This window comes from Microcaecilia unicolor, chromosome 13, assembly GCF_901765095.1.
Source record: "Microcaecilia unicolor chromosome 13, aMicUni1.1, whole genome shotgun sequence".
Classification (NCBI taxonomy): domain Eukaryota; kingdom Metazoa; phylum Chordata; class Amphibia; order Gymnophiona; family Siphonopidae; genus Microcaecilia; species Microcaecilia unicolor.
In genome coordinates, this window is record NC_044043.1 from 72,084,308 (window position 1) to 72,104,863 (window position 20,556).

A 20,556-nucleotide genomic window follows, 5' to 3' on the forward strand; every position below is an offset into this window, starting at 1 on the left:
GAACCACTTCGAGAACCCACTGATCTGATGTGATGTGGACCCAGTTCTGGTAAAACTGACTCAGCCGAGCTCCTACACGCACCAGAACCTGGGTCCGCACACCTTCATTGGGCAATCCGCCCCGAGGGCTGACCTCCCCCGAACGAGCCCCGGCCTCCGCGACGACTCCCGCGAAAGGACTGGGTGCGCTGGAAAAACCTACCTCTAGAGGCCCCACTAAACCTACCAGGCCTATACCGTCGAGCCTCACTAAATCTACCTCGAGAGGAATTACCCCTAACTCCCAGCTTGGGACGAAAATCCGGGAGTCGAGGCACCTTTGCCTCAGTAAGGCCTTTCACTAACTTATCCAACTCTTCGCCAAAAAGCCTAGAACCCTTGAAGGGAAGAGAACACAACTTAGCCTTAGAGGCCGCATCCGCGACCCAACCTCTTAACCATAGAGCCCTACGCGCTCCCACTATCATAGCCATATTTTTAGCCGACGCACGCAACAAATCATACAGTGCGTCAGACAAAAAAGACGAACCCATCTCCAACTTGGCTAAATCCTGTAAACCCGAGGTCCCAAACTCCCCGGGATCATCCAGGAGCTTCTCGGCCCAGCGAAAACACGCCCGCGCCACCAGGCCCCCACACACCGAGGCCTGGAGAGCCAGCGCCGACAAGTCGAAGCTTCGCTTAAGAAACGCTTCCAATCTCCTATCCTGGGGTTCACGGAGTGCGGCCCCACCATCTACTGGGATAGCCGTCGCTTTAGTAACCGCTGTAACCACTGCATCTACCGTAGGAGCCTTAAGGGAATCCCTATCCTCCTGCGGCAGGGGATAAAGTCTCGCCATCGCCTTAGAAACCTTACACGGCGAATCTGGCGAATCCCATTCCTGGGAAATCATCTCCCTGAGATCCTTGTTCATAGGGAAGGTCCGCGCTCTACGCTGAATGCCTTTCACCAAGGGATCCTGCCCAGATTCACCTGAAGCCACCTCAGGATTAAATTTAAGGGTAGCTGTGACCTGATCAATGAGCTCCGAAAGCTCATCCCTATGAAAAATCCTAACTACTGAGGGATCTTCTCCAGGAAGGGAGTCCACCGGATCTACCGGACCCTCAAACCCCTCAGACTCTCCCCCATCACTAAATGGGCCTTCCGTGCCCACCTGAGACAGACATTCCTCATCCTCTGTCCACTCTATCCGGGGTCTTTTAGGCAGCACGGGACTAACCCCCTCCACTCCCTGGGGGGGGCCCGATTTCCAAGCCTGGAAAAGAGTCCATACAAACTCTGGAGGAAAGCTAACCCCTCCTGGACCCTCATTAGGCACTTTGTTTGTCCCCACGGGAGAAACTGTCTCAACCACAGAAGCCTCTGCACATCGTGCTGAATTCAAAATGGCGGCCGTTCCCGCCGAAACTGAAAGCGCCGATGCCGGACCCGCTTGAGTTGCCGCTGCTAAAGGGGCCGTCGATAATGCCGGGACTTCCGCGGTTAACTCCGGAGGAACTGCCTCCACCCGTTTGGGCTCGCCGCACAACCGACACTGACCACCCGGCGATTCAATGCCCCGGCGCGAGCACGCGCGACAACGGAGTAGTTTGCCCGCCATAACTATAAAGGTAAAGCCAGCGCTTCCCCTTACCGGCCCCAATGTCAGACAGGCTCCAGCAACACTGCTCTCTCGCTACTAAGACGGAAAAGAACTGCCGTTCGTTCCGTACTAAATAAATAAATATATCTCTCTTAAAGAGACAGGAGACAGGTCTGGCAGCTGAAAATTGCAAGGCTCTCAAGGCTGCAGTACACAGACAGCAGCCGAGGCACAAAGCTGCCAGTAACCCAGTACTGGAGAGCAGCACAGGGGGAGGGACCCGCCAAAGCAGGTGTAACACCCCAGGGGGAACTACTGGGCCCCACCGGACCCAGAACCACTTTTTTTTTTTTCCCGGCAAACCACGTACAGGATCCTTAAGGGATAAAACTCCCCTGAAAGAAAACCAAACTCCTTAATTCCTAAAATCAAAGCTACCTCACCAGACTATTGAAGACTGCACAGGCTGTCCTTCTACCTCTGCTGAGACTAAGAAAATACTGGCTACTGTATGTACTGCACAGGTTATATAGGCAGTGTTCAAAGCTCAGTGTTTTCTCAGTCTCCCTCTGCTGGTAGGAGTACATAACCCACGCGTCTTGACCGGTCTGGAGGGTCGCTGAGGAAGCATCATTCATTTTCTAATTAATTTAGAGATCTTCTCTGAGTTCATACCACACCTTTTTGAATTCTGCCTCCATTTTTTTCTCCCATCACCTGCCTCGGGAGAGCATTCCAGGCATCAACTACCCTCTCTGTGACAAAGAATTTACTGACATTACTCCTAAGTCTACCACCCAGTAACCTCAATTCACGTCCTCTAGTTTTACTATTTTCCCTTCTCTGGAAAATACTTGTTTCTATATTAATATCTTTCAAGTATTTAAACATTTGTATCATATCATCTCTGTCCCTCCTCTCCTCTAGGGAAGTGTTTCTCAACTCCAGTCCTGGAGCAGCCCTTGCCAGTCAAGTTTTCACAATGTCCACAATGAATATGCATGAACTTGATTTGCATACACTGCCTACATTGTATGCAAATCTCTTTCATTGTGGATATCATGAAAACCTGACTGGCAAGGGGGTACTCCAGGACTGGTTGGTGGAGGCAAAGCAGCTGAGTTGACGTCATTGGATATTTAATACTGCGCATGTGTCGGCGTGGGTGGAACGGTTGGATCGCATGAGTGGATGGCGCACCACTTCAGTTATGCCTCAGTTATTATTATAAGTATATTATGAGGGAAAGATAACTTGATGTATATAACAAGGCATTATTCTAATAGTTCCGGAATGTAAGTGGAGGCATTATTTCAACATGTGTGTTTGCAATTTTTGCCAGAGTGAAGCAAGTATCCTGCCAAGAAGATCTGATGGACCTTGGTTCTCCTGATGACGCGCAAGATCGTGAAACACCATCCTGCTTATAATCGAAATAGAAAAACGCCTATATTGTGACCCAAATCGGGAGACAGACGTTTATCTCACAAAAACGAATAAAGCGGTATAATCGCAAGCCGAATTTGGACGTTTTCAACTGCACTCCGTCGCGGATGCGGACAGAGTTGATGGGGGCGTGTCGAAGGCGTGGTGAAGGCGGAACTGGGGCGTGGTTATAGGGCGATCAGAGATGGGCGCCTTTCGCCGATAATGGAAAAAAAATATGCGTTTTTAGCGAGAATTTAGGGCACTTTTCCTGGACCCTGTTTTTCCACGAATATGGCTCCAAAAAGTGCCCTAAATGACCAGATGACCACTGGAGAGAATCGGGGATGACCTCCCCTGACTCCCCCAGTGGTCACAAACCCCCTCCCACCACAAAATATGCCGTTTCACAACTTTTTATTTTCACCCTCAAATGTCATACCCACCTCCCTGGCAGCAGTATGCAGGTCACTGGAGCAGTTATTAGGGGGTGCAGTGGACTTCAGGCAGGTGGACCCAGGCCCATCCCCCCCCCACCTGTTACACTTGTGCTGGTAAATGGGAGCCCTCCAAACCATCCCCAAACCCTCTGTACCCACATGTAGATGCCCCCCTTCACCCCTTAGGGCTATAGTAATGGTGTAGACTTGTGGGCAGTGGGTTTTGAGGGGGATTTGGGGGGCTCAACACCCAAGGGAAGGGTGCTATGCACCTGGGAGCTGTTTTACCTTTTTTTTGTTTTTGTAAAAGTGCCCCCTAGGGTGCCCGGTTGGTGTCCTGGCATGTGAGGGGGACCAGTGCACTATGAATCCTGGCCCCTCCCACGAATAAATGTCTTGGAGTTATTCGTTTTTGAGTTGGGCGCTTTCGGTTTCCATTATCGTTGAAAAACAAAAACGCCCAGCTCAAAAAAAGATAAACGTCCATGTTTTTCGAAAATACGGTTCGGTCCGCCCCTTCACGGACCCGTTCTCGGAGATAAACGCCCATGGAGATAGACGTTTCCGTTCGATTATGCCCCTGCATGTGTGTTGAAAACATCGAGTTGGAACGAGAACATTGAGTTGATTGGAAGGATTGTTCATTGCCAGCCGCTTTAAGGACAGCGGCATGGATTTGGAGTTTTAATTTCACTTTCACCTTTTCACGAAGTACCTGGGCGAAGATGGAACTTTAAATGAGTATAGAGGAAGAACATCACACTGCTCCTGCCTGCAGCTAAGTACTTTTAAATTTATTACAGCGAGGGGGGAGGCGGGCAGGGGAACTGTAAACAGTTGGGCAAAGTTAATCTAAAGGTGTTAAAAGTATAAGTTGGAAATTATCCGGCTGAATATTTGCAATTATATTTGTATGTTTGATTTTCATTTAATAAAATTTCTAATAAAAAAAAAAAAATTACAGCAGTATAAATTAGCTTACGATATATAGGAGGTGAGGGAGGGAGCAAGTGCGATGATGTTTATTGCAACATATTAGTTTCCAGATGACTCGCCCGAGTAATATGCACTTCACATTATACAAGTGCTCAGTGAAGTGCATATTACTCGGGCGAGTCATCTGGAAACTAATATGTTGCAATAAACATCATCGCACTTGCTCCCTCCCTCACCTCCTATATATCGTAAGCTAACTTATACCGCTGTAATAATTTTTTTTTTTTTTTAATTATGCTGTAATCAATATACTGTGATAAATATTCATTTATCACAGTATATTGATTACAGCATAATAAAAAAAATGTTTTTAATAATTATTCAGCGGTTTCTATATAGATTACACAAGTATTGCCAAACTGGGACAGACTGAAGGCAGCATTCTGGCCAATCCAGGTCACAAGTACCTGGCAAGATCCCAAAAAGGTACAATGCACTTTATGCTGCTTATCCTAGAAATAAGCAATGGATTTTCCCCAAGTCCATTTTAATAATGGTCTATGGACTTTTCCTTTAGGAAGCTATCCAAACCTTTTTTAAACTGCTTTTACTACATTCTCTGGCAAAAAATTCCAGTTTAATTACACATTGAGTAATTACCGATCTGTTTTAAATTTACCACTTTGTAGCTTCATCGCGTGCCCCCTAGTCCTAGTATTTTTGGAAAGAGTAAACGAGCAAGTCACATCTACCCGTTCCACTCCACTCAGTATTTTATAGACCTCTATCATATCTCCCCCTCAGCTGTCTTTTCTCCAAGCTGAAGAACCCTAGCCGCTTCAGCCTTTCCTCATAGGGAAATCTTCCCATCCCCTTTATCATTTTCGTCGCCCTTCTCTGTACCTTTTCTAATTCCACTATATCTTTTTTAAGATGCAGTGACCAGAATTGAACACAATACTCGAGGTGCGGTTGCACCATGGAGTGATACAAAGGCATAACAACGTCCTCATTTTTGTTTTCCATTCCTTTTCTAATAATATTCAGGTCTTCCAGTCTTTTCTCATATGTCTTTTGGCGCAAGCCCCATACCATTTTTGTCACCTTCCTCTGGACCGCTTCAAGTCTTCTTACATCTTTATCAAGATACAACCTTCAAAACTGAACAAAATATTCCAAGTGGGGCCTTATTGACCAATGACTCGTACAGGGGCATCAACACCTCCTTTCTTCTGCTGGTTATGCCTCTTTCTATATAGCCTAGAATGCTTCTGGCTACGGCCACCAACTTGTCATACTGTTTCGTTGCCTTCAGAAACTATCACCCAAAGGTCCCTCTCCCTGTCCGAGCATATCAGTCTCTCACCGCCTAATACACACATCTCCCTTGGATTTCTACTCCCTAAGTGAATCTTGTTGGGCAGACTGGATGGACCGTGCAGGTCTTTTTCTGCCGTCATCTACTATGTTACTATGTATGTATGTTACTCTGCACTTCTTTGCATTGAATTTTAAATTGCCAAACATTAGACCATTCTTCTAACTTTTGCAGATCCTTTTTCATAGAAAGCGCTCAACGTTCATATCACATAATTGTTGTGGGGGAGGGACATGTTCACATAGGCGGACTATAAGCCAGGCTGACTTACAGAATACTGTAATGTCACATTTAGGTGAAAGCATGAGTGTGAGACGTAGACCTATTGTAAATGTTCATACCTACATTTAGGCTCGATGATGCGGGTTTATGCTAGTATTCTATAAGGGCACTTGTGCGCATTAAAATGTCCTTATAGAATAGGCTCACTACCCATAGCAATATGGTGCTTAAATGGTAGTGCTCTGTTCTAGAACTGCCTCCATAGTGTTTTGATATTGCGAGAGCTTTATGTTGAGCACAGCAGCCCTGTTCTTCCAACTTGTAATCTATTATCTCCTATGACAGAGCCAGGATGAAGCCCTTGGCTCCATAACCTCATTGCTTGTATTTCATCTCTTCTAGCATCCCAGGCTCAGTGGAACCACCTTGACTCTAAGAACGCATCTGGAAAATGCAGAGTTCACATACCTTCAGAATTTTATGCTGAGAGCTCAGTGCTCCATATCTGTTCATGGCATCTTGCTGCAACAGACATCACAAGAGTCAGTTAATGTGGACATACAACACACATATAATGAAGACAGGCCAAAGCAGAGCACATAGATCCAGAAAGGGCAAAAGTTTTAAATCCTGTCATTTTCAGACCTTACAATTCTCCAAAACCAGTAATGGGGCATTTTTTTTAATTTTGCCTTTTCCTTCAATACAAAGTTTACGTCATAGGAGAACACTTTATGGCTCCTTTGGCTACCAAGCACCTATCCATTGCCCTTATATAGAAGTATGACCCCTAGCAGTAGTACCGCAAGACTACTGCTTGAGGTCACCAGTGCCACTACGGAGGAAGGGACTGCTCCTGTCTGACCTTCTAGGAATCAGGAATTTACTTTCAGATAGGCCACTGTTGTTGTAAGAAGGCAAGTCAGCCCGAGAAAGGCTTTCTGATGGGTGAAGGAGGAATATGACCACCTCGTTTACTGCAGGACCTGGCAGCACTGGGCCACAGCTTGGCAGCCTGATGCTCCTGGGCAGAACAATAATGCTGCTTGTGAGGTGGTTTTCATGGAATCAGCAACCTGTGGTTATTGCAGGCTGGTGCTTCTGTGGTAAATCAAGGTGCCATCAAAGCCTGCCTTTTACTGCACCATAACAACTTCCCCTCTGAATCTACCTAATGGTTAAGCCACTTCTGGTTTTACCTTCTCTTTGTTTAGAGCTTCCTGAGCTTCCAACTTGTACACCAAGAAATCTGATGAGAAAAAGAGCAGAAGAAACTTTTTAAGAACAAAGAATTCAAAGTTTACAAAATGTCACTGTCTGAGGGAACTAAAATGGATTCAGCATGAAGCCCAAAATGTACAGGACAGACTATATAGAGGGCAATTCTAGAACTGTGCCCCGAGTCTGCACAGAAGGGAGTCTTTGTATAAACAGAACTTAGGTGCTTAGACTCTGTTACAGAATACTAGTGTAACACGGTATTGGTAGGCTTCACATTTAGGTGACTGCATTTACACCAGCTGTAGAGCTGGCTTAAGTGCAGGTACCTATATGCATCAAGGAGGTGTATAACAAAGAATACAGTAAGTTGCCCACATTAAGTGGGTACCCCACCATGCATATGCTCCCTTGCAAATTCAATCATGTATTTACAGAATAGCACTTAGGAGGCATTCTGGCAACAGGCATGTAAATGTTTGCATCCAGTTTATAGAATTGTTCTTTATGGGAGTGAAGGAGTAGCCTAGAGGTTAATGCAGTGGTCTGAAAACCAGGGGAACTGGGCTCGGTTCCCACTGCAGCTCCTTGTGACTCAGGGCAAGTCCCATAACCTTCCATTGCCCCAGGTATAAAATAAGTACCTGTATATAATGTGAACTGCTTTGACATAAAAGCAGTATATCAAGTCCCACCACCTTTCTCTTTCCTTAATTCTACAATAGTGCACCTATGTATACAGGCAACTCGAGGGCACCTGATAGGAGTGTGTTCCTTAAAGAAAGTAGGCACCTATTTTTAGCATGAGCACTTAAGCCAGACATAAAGCTAGTCTAAGTGCTCACACTTAACAATTGGAAATACAGAATACTAAAAGTTACTTGTGTAATATACAGATACAAGCTGTGTTTAAGAAAACCTTTTGTCTTACGTTATGCCTTATCCATAGATTAAAACCATTCTTGCCATCAGAAAATCTTTGTACAGAAATTCAGGTCACAGAATGGTCTCACTTGATTTTAGAAAAAAAAATATAAAAAACCCAGGAGGTATCAATGTACAAAGCAGAGAACGTTGCCGGCTACAGAAAAGCACTTGCCGAGCTGCAAACATACAGCCCCTCAGTTCCTCTGAAGTTCACTCCAGCGGAATGCCTTTCGGACATTGGGTTGGGGGGGAGGGGGAGAGAGACAAGACAATCTTACCTTCTTTTGTCTTTTTATGTTCACCTCTTTCTTTTTGGAGAGAGCGTTCCAGCCTGGATCGGTGCTCGTACACAACTGTGAATACAAAAGTAGAAGCTTAAAGATGAAGCAAAGGTGCTAATATAGCTTGAATGTCTTTTGGAAAAGGAAGAAATACTGTACTAAATAGAAAGTCCCTATTAAAAAAAACCACAACAACAACAAAATGTCCCGTTTCGATATCGACAGGCCATTTCTCTTCCCCTCCCTGCAAGCCAGTCCTCGGTGTTTCCCCTTCCCAATAGAGGGCCAAAAATCTAGATCAGTGTGAGCACTAATCTTTCCTGAATACGGTTAGATTGGAAGCCCCATTGGTAGCACATCAATTTGAGGGCTTCTGGTGCACAGTTGACTAATTTGAGCATAGTTGGTTGTCGAAATGGGAATGTGGGTAAACTGATGTTTATAATTTGAGCAGAAATAGATTTTCCACTTTCAATCTTTAAAGCCTGAAGGTTTACACGTGGATATGGACTAGAATGTGGTTCTACTGGTCATCCATGAATAACGCAGTGTGCTAATATTGTGACATTCTAGTTGTGAGGTTATCATTGCTCAGGAGTGGCCTAGTGGTTAAAGCACTGCTCTTGACATCCAGAGGTGGCCGGTTCCAATCCCACTGCTGCTCCTTGTGATCTTGGGCAAGTCACTTAACCCTCCATTGCCTCAGGTGCAAACTTAGATTGTGAGCCCTCCTGGGACAGAGAAATATCCAGAGTACCTGAATGGAACTCACCTTGAGCTACTACTGAAAAAGGTGTGAGCAAAATCTAAATAAATATTTGAGATTCTACATGGAATGTTGGTACTATTTGAGATTCTACATGGAATGTTGCTGTTGCTACTATTGGAGATTCTGGAATGTTGCTATTAGTTGAGATTCTACATGGAATGAATGTTGTTATTCCACTAGCAACATTCCATATAGAAGCCTGCCCTTGCAGATAGCAATGCGGCTGCGCAGGCTTCTGTTTCTGTGAGTCGGACGTCCTACATGTACTGCTAGTGGAGGAGTAGCCTAGTGGTTAGAGCACTGGTCTTGCAATCTAGAGGTGGCTGGTTCAAATCCCATTGCTGCTCCTTGTGATCTTGGGCAAGTCACTTAACCCGCCATTGCCTCAGGTACAAACTTAGATTGTGAGCCCTCTAGGGACAGGGAAATTACCCAGTGAACCTGAATGTAATTCACCTTGAGCTACTACTGAAAAGATGCGAGCAAAATCTAAATAAATAAATACATTTAAATTGTTAATTAAAGGGGCTGGCAAATAGTGGTGACAGTGTTAGTTGTAAGAGCAAGGGATGGATGTATGAGAAAAAGCAACGTGTATGAAACAGTTCCCTTGAAGGAGAGTTACTGAAAACAGAGGCCTCTGCTTGGATGACAAGACTGAGAAGTACATTTTCTTGATTTGTAGCTAGGTGGCACTAATTTTCAAATTTTGAGTGAAATATTTTTGCACTTTTTTGGTTTTTTATTTAAGTGCAGGAAGAGTTTTCAGCCAGTGATTATACGTAGTTTTGGTTGGAGGGGACACACAATTCAATCTCCGGCCCTGCTCCCAAGTCTCTAGTTGCTGGTGTTGCCCAATATATGGGGTCCTGTGGCCCAACCATTCCATTGCCTATAAGTAAACCCTAAACTACAGTAATGGCAGAGAGGGAGATAGGAGGGGAGGCAGGGAGAAGAGGGAATCTGGAGGGGCCCAGCATAACACCAGCCCTGACCCTTGCATTGTCAGCTTAGGACCTTCTTCAAAAGGTGGCCAGAACTCCCTTCTACCAAGCTCTGCAGTCGGTGGCAGCATCCTTGAGTCACTAACAACTAAGCACGCATGGGTTGCCGGCATCATAGCTCAGGGACATTGTTGCTGCCTGCCTAACTTGGTAAAAGGGAGTTTTGGCCACCTTCAGAGGAGTCTTCAGTTGACAGAGGTTGGGGATCCTAATTAGCTAAAGTATTTAAACTGAGTTGCATGATGCTGTGATGGGGTGACAGAGAAAATAAGTCCACCCAAATAAGTCACTACTCTTCCCATGTTTTCCTGCTAGTGGCTATTTTACCGAAGCAAAAATCAACCATGAAAGTCATTGAATTACACATCTGAGAGTGTCCCTCCTAAACATCTGGGCGCAAATGGGTCTAGTTTTCTTGTGTCCTAAGCCCTGTTCCGATTACCAGATTCAAGTTTTTAAAAAATCTGAGGGCTTGGGAATTGCAATCACTTATTTAAGGCCATGCACAAATCAAAAGGCTGTGCCAGAGTTGGCACAGGAGTCCAAACCTAGAAAGTCAATACTCAAAAACTATGTTCAAAGAGAACCTCAGAAAAAGAAACACTCCACTCAGCCTCCTACAGTACTAACAATGAGGGAGAGACTTTAAAGCAAATACTATCCCCCCGATATTCAGAACAAGTTAGTTGCCGGTTAGTGCCTAGCACATAGCCAATTACATTGTGCGATACAACTGGTTATCCACTGGGTTTTCAATGTGAAGCCGGATAGGTTTTGCAGCCACCTCTGGTTGCGTCAATAGGTAACTTTGGCCCATTCCAACTTCACCAGCCAGTGCTGAATATCGGCTTGGCCGGTTCAGTTGAAACTGGCCAAATTTATACCGGATATTTAATGCCGGTCACTAGAAACGGCCCAGCATTCAAAATATCCGGGCTCAGCTTTGATGGCTGGAGACAGCCCAGCTACCTCCTGCAGTCTGAATATTGGCCACATTGACTTATTTAATTTTATTTTAAAATATTTATAGACCACCAATCCACAACAGTCAGTTCTCAGTAGCTCTGGGCACTTCCTTCCCAAGGAGACAAAGTTAGGGGCCCTTTTACCAAACGGCAATAAAAGGTGGCCCACAATGGCATCAGCATGCGAGATCCCCATGCGCCGAGGCCACCTTTTACCGCTGTGTGTAAAAGATGGTTTTCTTTAAAGGGCCAGTAAATGGCCATGAGCTAATGAAACGCATTGGGGTGTGGCCATTTGCTGGGGCAGCCCTTACTGCCTATTTAGGAGGCGGTGAGGGCTCTGGTGCTAACTCGGTGGTAACCAGGCAGCGATCACCGCTGGGCCAAGCACCAGAACTAATGCCAGGCTCCTGAGTGAATTCGGCAGCAGGGCCAATTTCCTGTATGCAAACTCGTTGATATCCCTACTGCCAGGCAGTAAAGGGCTCCTTAATGCCTCAGCCTTGGTGACTGTCAGACACAGACGTCTTCTGGCTAAGTTATCCACCCCACTTCCTGTGTCTTCAGCACTGCATGCCTCATTTACTCAGAATTCAAGAGGAAGCCAGGCACAGCAAAGGCAAAATCCAGACAGGCCTGAAATGTCAGCCGAGACTTATTTTATTACTTACAAAATTCTAAATAATATAAAGAATAACCTTTGTACAGTAATCTCACTGCTTAAAGTAACAAACAGAAAAGAAGAAGAAAAGAAAAAAGTGTCAGCTGAAATTTTTAGCATCATTTTCATCAGTCATTGTAACAAAGAATGCCATTCTGTTCAATTCATGGAGGAGTTAATTTCTTTGTGGTGGACCACAAGGGGGAGGCTCTCCAGAAGCAAACCCCTTATGAAATATGTCTATTACACAAATCGGAGAAAATATATCTTCACTCAGTGTGTGATTAAAGTGATTAAACTCTGGAATTTGCCACCAGATAATGTGGTAAAAGCAGTTACTTTAGCAAGGTTTAAAAAGGTTTGGCCAAGTTCATTAAAGAAAAGTGAATAAGCCATTATTAAGATGAACTTGGAAAAATCCACTGCATCCTCACAACACATATACCCAAAATGAACCAGGTTTGCATTGTGTGGTGCCATTACTTCGATTTGAAAACCAGACACCATTTTCTCTACGAACTGCCTCTAGGCTCCAGTATGTGCAATGGCCAGAGATCACAGAGCAAAAGGAAGTCTGATCACGGTGCCTAACCGCTGACGTCACAGCCTGGCCCTGGGCCTGGTGACTCACACAGCCTCTGCCAACCATCAGCCCCAGCCTGTGCTGGGAAGGAAAGCCTGATCGTGTTGTTTCCTCCTCACTGGAAGTCAAGCTGTTTATATTCTGCAGCAGACAAACTCCAGTGCTCCCTGCAAGAGGGCTCGCTGATTCTGATGGAAGTCGAAGGCACAATGCAATTCGTTTCCTATAAGGAGACTCTGGGCGAGTGCCAGCTTTCTGACATCTTTCCAGTTCACTGGTACCTATTTATACTAATTTCAGTCCAATATTATTTTTATTAAAATAGACAAAAAAGGCACAAGAAACCTTCAAGAATAGGGGTGTCTCAACAAAGTGAAGTTGAGACACTCCCATTCTTGAAGGCTGTCTGTGCTTTTTTGTCTATTTGCTTTGGCTGCCGTGCTTTTGGATTCCCTGTAATCAATTTTTATTGAAACTGAAAAATTAGTACATCAAGAACACACAGAATTGACAAGATGTGCTTATATCAATATAAAGGTTCAGCATAATAAATAACATAATATAACAACAATTATTGGAGGAGATGGGTTAACAATAAAATAAACAAACAAAAACAATCTGAATCACTATCCTTGGAGTCAGATTGTAAAAAGTGTCTACTGGGTCTCAAAGAAGTTTAAGAATCTTATGGGATTTTGCCTTTCCAGCTGAATATAGCTCATCGTTTGTAAAGGCAAACCGCACTCCACCAAAATTTCAAAATTTGTTGTATCCCTATGGCAAAAAGAGAGTCGATTAGTTTTGGTTTACAAGAGTTTGTAAAACAGGTGTGAAGAGAACGTAAAATAATCATGCCATAGCTGAGTTCTGAAGAACATTGAGTTATGCTTTTAATTGTTGACCAAATCTCCTTCCAAAAGGCATGAGCTGGACAGCATTCATATAACATATGACACAATGAGCCAGAAGCTTCAGAACAATGCCATCAAGTGTCTGAAGAAAGCAGTTTCGCTCTCTATATTTTTCTTGGAGTCCAAAATGCTTTATGGGACAAGAAAAAAAGTGATCGCAATATCCTTGTTGTTGGTAAAGGACAATTTATTGTATCCCAGAACATAAACCAATCAAGTTGTAAAGTGGTATCTCTGAAAGTCGAAGGCCAGCCCAATCGTGTTTCAGTTGGTGAACCAGATAGTTATCTCTGAAGATTTTATAAAACGTGGAGACGTCTTTGCTTTCCAAAAGGTGTAAATTCCACCAAGATCTGACTGAGGCTAGGTCTTGTAGGGAATCTTGTAGGCAAGAAACTAATGCCAAAACATGAGACAGGCAAATCCACTGAAAATTAAATTTAGAAGGTTATATGGGAGGTATATGAATACGATAAATCCTGCAGAGAGTGCAGTTGACCATTAAGCATGTTGATCAAGAGTCCAGATGCCAGAATGGTACCACTTTTTCGAGAATAAATAATTGAATTTTGGGTTATTCCAAATATGTGTCTTAAAACTTGTTATACCGCCCTTTCTGAACAAGCAGGTCAGGGCAACATCATAGGTTAAAATACAAATAAAAACAAAGAAAGGAATTCCATTGATAATAAGAAAGAATCAAACAATCAAAGAACACTCATGTCAAAGTAAATAATAACAGTTGAATCTGGGCAAACAAGAAAATTCATTGTTGTTGAATACCAAAAGCATGGGAGAAATAGAAAGACTTAAGGAGGGACTTAAAGGTCTTAAACGAAGGATCAGATCATATGGATGGTGGAAGATCATTCTAAAGTTTTGGGCCCAAAAAATACAAAGCAGAGTGATGAGTAGATTCGAGGTGAACCTTTTTGGGGGCCGGGAGAACTAATCAGTGGGAGTCTAAGAAATGTCATTATTTGGAGGGGGTGAACAGAATAAGCAGAGTAGAGAGAAAAGCGGGAAGACCAGCGTGATAGGCCTTATGGACCAAACAGAGAATCCTGAAAAATGACCTATAAGGAAAAGGTAACCAGTGAAGACGTAGAAATAAAGGAGTGACATGGTCACAACGTTTGGCTGAGCAGAGAAAACACGGGTGGCAGAATTGTGTAGTGTTCAGAGTCTTTTTAATTGAGCAATAGGGAGGCCTGAAAAGGAAAAATTACTTAATTACCTGATAATTTTCTTTCCTTTAGTCTCAAAGGATCAGTCCAGACAAATGGGTTGTGACCATCCACCAGCAGGTGGAGATAGAGAACTCTGAGTTGTACCTCATAAGCTCCTGTGCTTAGCATCCAAGCCAGTATTCACTGATAAAGCAGTAAAAACAGGGACTTCCAAAGAAAAAACTCCAGCCTCTAGATAGAAAAAGAACTATGAAACAAAGGGTAAAACTCGTGCCTTAGAAGTAATGGAACCAGAACAATATAAACACCCAAAATCACACAGAACCCAGAAAAACCGAAACCATCACAGAAGGGCAGGCTCTAGACTGATCCTTTGGGGCTAAAGAAAATAAAATTATCAAGTAATTAACTATTTTTTCCTTCCATTATGTCCCAAGATCAGTCCAGACAAATGGGATGTACAAAAGCAATCCTTAAGAAGGGAGGGACTGTGATATCTCTGCAACGAGAACCGTGGCCCTGAAGGAAGCACCTGCTCGAGCAGACACATCCAAACAGAAATGCTTAACAAGACCACGTCGCTGACTGACAGATCTCTGCCAATGAAACTGCCCTAGACCAGTGGTTCCCAAACCTGGTCCTGGAGGCACCCCAGTCAAATTTTCAGGATACCCACCTATGAATATTCGTGAGAGAGATTTGCATGCAAATCTATCTCATGAATATTCATTGTGGATATACTGAAAACGTGACTGGCTGGGGTGCCTCCAGGACCAGGTTTGGGAACCACTGCCCTAGACTATGCCAAAGAAGTCGCCAAAGACCTGGTAGAATGAGCCTTGACGTGCATGGAAACAGATCTACCCCTCAGAATGTAAGCCATCAAGCCATTGTCACTTTGGAGGCCAGCAACCCTGTCCAGGGTCCCACAAAGAGGACAAAAAGATGATCACACCACCCGAAATCGATAGTAGTGGTAAGATAGCGCACAAGGACGTGCTTCACTTTCAACGGTCGCAGGGAACCGTATTCTGCAGAATAGACCTCCCTAGAACAAGAAGGAAGAAACAGTCCAAGTGACATGAAAAGGAGATACAATCTTTGGCAAAAAGGATGGAACTGTCCGTATGGAAACTCCAAGGTCAGAAAAGGGGAGAAAGGGATCCCTGCAAGAGACAGCTTGACTTTCTGAAACTCTCCATGCAGATCAAATGGCAACTGGAAACACTGCCTTTGATGTATGTACATTCAAAAAAAAAAAAAAAGAATGAGATTGATTTAAGATTGTTGCACAAATTAAAAGCCATCTTCCATCAGAGTGGAATGGGTAAACAAATCATTTTGTTTACGCTTTTTAAAGAGTACAAAAACCAGGGAACACGCACTGAAGTTAATTAGTACAGTTAAAACAAATTGGAGAAAATATTTTTTTTCCACTCAACATAAGCAGCTCTGGAATGTGGTAAAAGCTGTTAGCATAGCAGGGTTTGAAAAAAGTTTGAAAACGTTCCTTGAGGAACAGTGCATAAACCATTCTTAAGGGGGGAAATCTACTGCTTATTTCTGGGATAAGCAGCATGTAATCTGTTTCTCTTTGGGGATCCTGCCAGGTACCTGTGACGTGGATTGGCTATTGTTAGAAACAGGATACTGGGCTTGATAGACCTTCAGTCTGGCTCAGAATGGCAAAGCTTATGTACTTATAAAACTTGCGATTCATAGTCAGGGCCACTTTCTGTGCTAGGCTGAGTAATGGAGAGTGAATTTTACAACAGTACATAATCGGCTGGTTGTCAGGAGACTCCCATTGAGAGAAAAAAAGGTTAACAAACTGGACTTAATGATAAATAGAAACAGAGGGAGAACAGGACAGATACTTTATGTACCATAAACACACACCCTCTTGAGCAGTCTTGGTCTGCCATTTCTCATGCCTGAGGGCATCTGACTTCCTACAAGGAAGAGGAATTTTCATCTTCACCCTGTCTGAAAAGTCCCGACTACCACTTGGCTTTCCTCAAATCATGCCACTACAAAATCTTATAGTAATAACTGCCCACCTGCAGCCACACTAAGGCTGCAGGTGAGTAGTTAATACTCTGACAAACAAATGCTAAGAGACAGAGGTAAGTTATAAACTGCAGCCTGGGTGCCTCAAGGCCTTTACCACAAATTCAACTGAAGTCAGCTCTCAGCAGGTTATCATCATACTGAAAACCATTTAGTGAACCCCAGAAGTGGAAATCTAATTGACACTTTGAACCCACAGGCTCTCAAAGCAACCTAAGTGGCAACTAAGACAGGCCTAGAACTGAGGCCCCGATGCTCAAAAGTAAACGCGGGCGCTAGAGGCCATTAGCACCATACTAGCGCCTGCATTTATCTGCGCAAAATGTTCAGAGGCCCGGAGCAGGGGAACAACGCAAGTAGCATGCTAATGTACTCAAGCTCATGTTAATGAGGTCATTTTGTATTCCTCCCCAATGCTCAAAAGAGAGCGCCCAAAACAAAACTGCCTTACAGCTGCAAAAAAAACACCAGGTCAGAGCAGGCATTAGGGTGTCGTGTGAGAATTATGAGAAATCCTCTCTCCCGTCTCTCACAATTCTTTCTGCAAAATCTGCCAGTTTTGATTGCTTTTGGAAGCAGAGAGAAGCCAGCGCAAGCCCTTAGGCGCTGGTCGTGAGAAACAGCAGACCCAAGCAAAAACACACATTGACATTCATTTCCTGCGTCTAAATATAAGCGTCCAAGCTAAAAAAAAAATTTTTTTTAATTAAAAATGATTTTATTTAGGCCGCAGAAAGCAGATGCTGCGTTCGGCACCTAACCCTTACCGTTCAGTGAATCCAGACTGCCCCAATTTGACTGCCCCTATCGGACCGACCGTTCACTTGTCTATTAGATTGTAAGCTCTTTGAGCAGGGACTGTCTCTCTTTGTTAAATTGTACAGCGCTGCGTAACCCTAGTAGCGCTCTAGAAATGTTAAGTAGTAGATGCCAATGTGTGCTTCACATTCAGGTTTTACCGGGCACATGCGCACAGGAGCTGAGTTTACTACGGAATTCCCCTGTGCATGCACCAAGCATAATCCTTCCGCCGAACTAATGCTCAACGCTATCAGCGTGCCTATATTTGCATCTCATTAGCACTGAGCATCAGGGCATCATTCCTCTGCACTATTCCGGTGGTATTTTTACGGAACTATTCGGAACAGTGTCGGAATTTTGAGCATCGGGGCCCGAGTCAGCACTAAAGCTGAAAATATTCACACTAGTCATACAGGTCCTCTTCTAAGCATGTCCAAGGAAGTCAGATACCGCATACAGTTCAAGGTTCTCCTTCTTACCTACAAATGCACTCAGTCTGCAGCCCCTTGTTACCTCTCTACCCTCATTTCCCCTTACGTTCCCGCCCGTAACCTCCGCTCACAGGACAAATCCCTCCTCTCAGTACCCTTCTCCACCACCGCCAACTCCAGGCTCCGCTCATTCTGCCTCGCCTCACCCTATGCTTGGAATCAACTTCCTGAGCCCTTACGCCAAGCCCCCTCCCTACCCATCTTCAAATCCTTGCTCAAAGCCCACCTCTTCAATGTTGCTTTCGGCACCTAACCTTTATACCTTTCAGGAAATCTAGACTGCCCCTATTTGACTGACTGTACATTTGTCCTTTAGATTGTAAGCTCCTTTGAGCAGGGACTGTCCTTCTATGTTAAACTGTACAGCGCTGCGTAACCCTAGTAGCGCTTTAGAAATGTCAAGTAGTAGTAGTCTAGTACTATTGTCAGGCAAAAGTATTAAAGAACGACACCACCCTGAGCAGGGAATATTAGAGCCACACGGTATATTGCTTGAATCTAAAAACAAGCTACCCCCTGCTCTTCCACTGCACTACTCACCCCCCTGCAAAGAACTGCAGACTTTGTGACCTCCACCAGCCACATCATCCACAAAGGTCAGAGTGCATCATGGTATTCTCAAGGGATGTAGAGGGAAGAGAGTTCTTCCATCACACTTTTTTCTGACCCTTCCAAATGGCTGAGATATCAAGTGCAAGTTTTCAAAACAGCAGAGAGAGAGACTGGGCTTGAAATTATTTCTCTGATTCACAGACTTGTAATGCTATTTACTACACACTGCAGTGCAATCACTTCTTCACTGACCTGATCTAAAGCGTGTCAAAGGTACCTTAACTTAGTCCAATAGAAAAGCGTCACCTACAACTTTGTTGCTGACTTATTTCTCCGATTTAAAATGCACCAACTAAGGTTGTCCAGTGCACTCAATGAGATCTCGTCATTTCCAACCAAGGTGGGCCTGGTCTCTGGCCTCTTCAAGCTTCCTAACCCGGGGGGGGGAGGGGGAGAAGATCAGAGCAGCCAGAGCCAGTGGCTCTGCGTGGGATGGCGCGTCTGTCAGTGAGAACTGTTTCCCCCTCCTTCCAGCAACCAAAATAAAGGCTTAACACAAAGGAAAGAGTTGCTCCCATACCACCAGCCCTTTACCAAGCTGCAAGTTAGTAGAAAACTTTCCCATAAGATCAGGTTTACAAACTTTTTCTTTTGATGTCTTTATACACCTGATCCCCCAGAGGTACAAAGGCCCAGCTGTGTCAGAAATATGTGCCTAGGCTGCGCGCCTGGGAAATCAGACTTCACGATGTTAACAGAAAGCTGCTCCACAGGAACGATAAGGTTTTACAAACTTTTTCTTTTGATGCATTTACACAAGAGAATCACCCAAAGCCACAAAACTCCATTTGTGAGCGCAGTACGCGCCTACCCTAATGGTTGCGGCAACAGGCTGAGAAACCAGGGAAGCCAAGTCCAAAAATCCCTCGATGCTCTTTATGACTTTGGACAAATCACCCAACCCTCGAATTCCTCAAATATTTGTACCTACGCTGTAAGCGGACCTCTTTTTGAGCAAAGTTGTCTCCGAAAGAACCTCTAGGAGGGCCACAGGAACCAACTTTTCAAAATTATTGGGGGTGCTAAACCCCCAATGGAAATGACCTCTCCCTGGACAAAAGACAAGGAGTTTGTTCAATATTGGGGATGCTCAAGCACCAACAGAGCTGGATCTTACGAACAGAGCAGCAACCCCGTAACAAAACAAATAGGCAGTGCCAATCCAGGAGGAGGGGGGGAGTGGAAAGGGCACTGACCTTGCAGCTGGCCAGACAGTGCTTCCTGCTGCTGTTTATATTTCAATACCAACGATTCGGAATTCTTCACCTTCTGCTGCAGGTGAGCGTAGAAGAAAAGCCCAGACCCGAGGCAGAGCAAAACCAGGAGACAGAAAGCCGTCTGCATAAGCCCCTTCTGCCTCCTCAGACACATGGTCGACCCCATGTTTACACCGCCGCCTGGCTTCTCGCTTTCACTTTTAGCATCTGCTGCACGCAGCGAGCGGCTAATGCCCCCCGCACACACCCACTCCACTGAAACCCCCCTCCCCCCCAATCCAATCAAGCATTGGGCTGCTTTCTTTTTTTTCAGGGTCCTGGATCCTACAAGCAGGGCGGATCCCACCCTGTACGCGGGTGGGGGGGGGGGGGAGGGGGCTGGGCTGGAAAAATCTTCGTAGTCTCGGTCAACGATTCAAGTAGAAATAAAAAATAATAACTTTAACTTGTTCCTGCTACGTGCTAAAGAGAGAAAAAACGGTCGCCGTGTGTTTTTCTCTGCCTGCTGCCCTTGGAGGAAACCAATCGGGACGTTGGGAGGCGGGTGCAGTGCCAGAGCCCCTCCCCCTGCCGCTCTCCTCTGATCGCCTCCCCCATCCCCCTCATTCCAAACTTGCTCAAATTGATGAGGAAACGGCGGCCCTGATGCTGATTGACATGGAAACGCTCCATTTGGAAGGGGGCGTCCAGCCTACCGCCTACATTCCTTTAGTGGTAAGATGAAACAAAACAAAAAGGCAAGTAAGATAACATTTTGTGACTAGCTTTAAAAGGCCAAAGCCACCACCTTCTGATCGGGACAATCTACTACTACTAATAATAACATTTGTATAGCGCTACCAGGCGTACCCAGTGCTGAACATGAG

The 20,556-nt window shown here is 44.7% G+C and overlaps 1 protein-coding gene across 1 annotated transcript in view; it reads right to left on the bottom strand.

Annotated features, from left to right (window-relative positions):
• Window positions 1–20,164, bottom strand: part of LOC115482360 (Golgi integral membrane protein 4-like) — a 70,401-nt gene extending 50,237 nt beyond the window's left edge. The window contains exons 1-4 of the mRNA XM_030222090.1: window positions 19,670–20,164; window positions 8,414–8,488; window positions 7,190–7,239; window positions 6,459–6,512 (exon numbers count right to left, since the gene is read on the bottom strand). Coding sequence (XP_030077950.1) covers window positions 6,459–6,512; window positions 7,190–7,239; window positions 8,414–8,488; window positions 19,670–19,856 — 366 coding nt within the window. The 5' untranslated portion in view covers window positions 19,857–20,164. The remainder of the gene's footprint in view (window positions 1–6,458; window positions 6,513–7,189; window positions 7,240–8,413; window positions 8,489–19,669) is intronic.
• Between the last annotated feature and the right edge of the window lie 392 nt (window positions 20,165–20,556).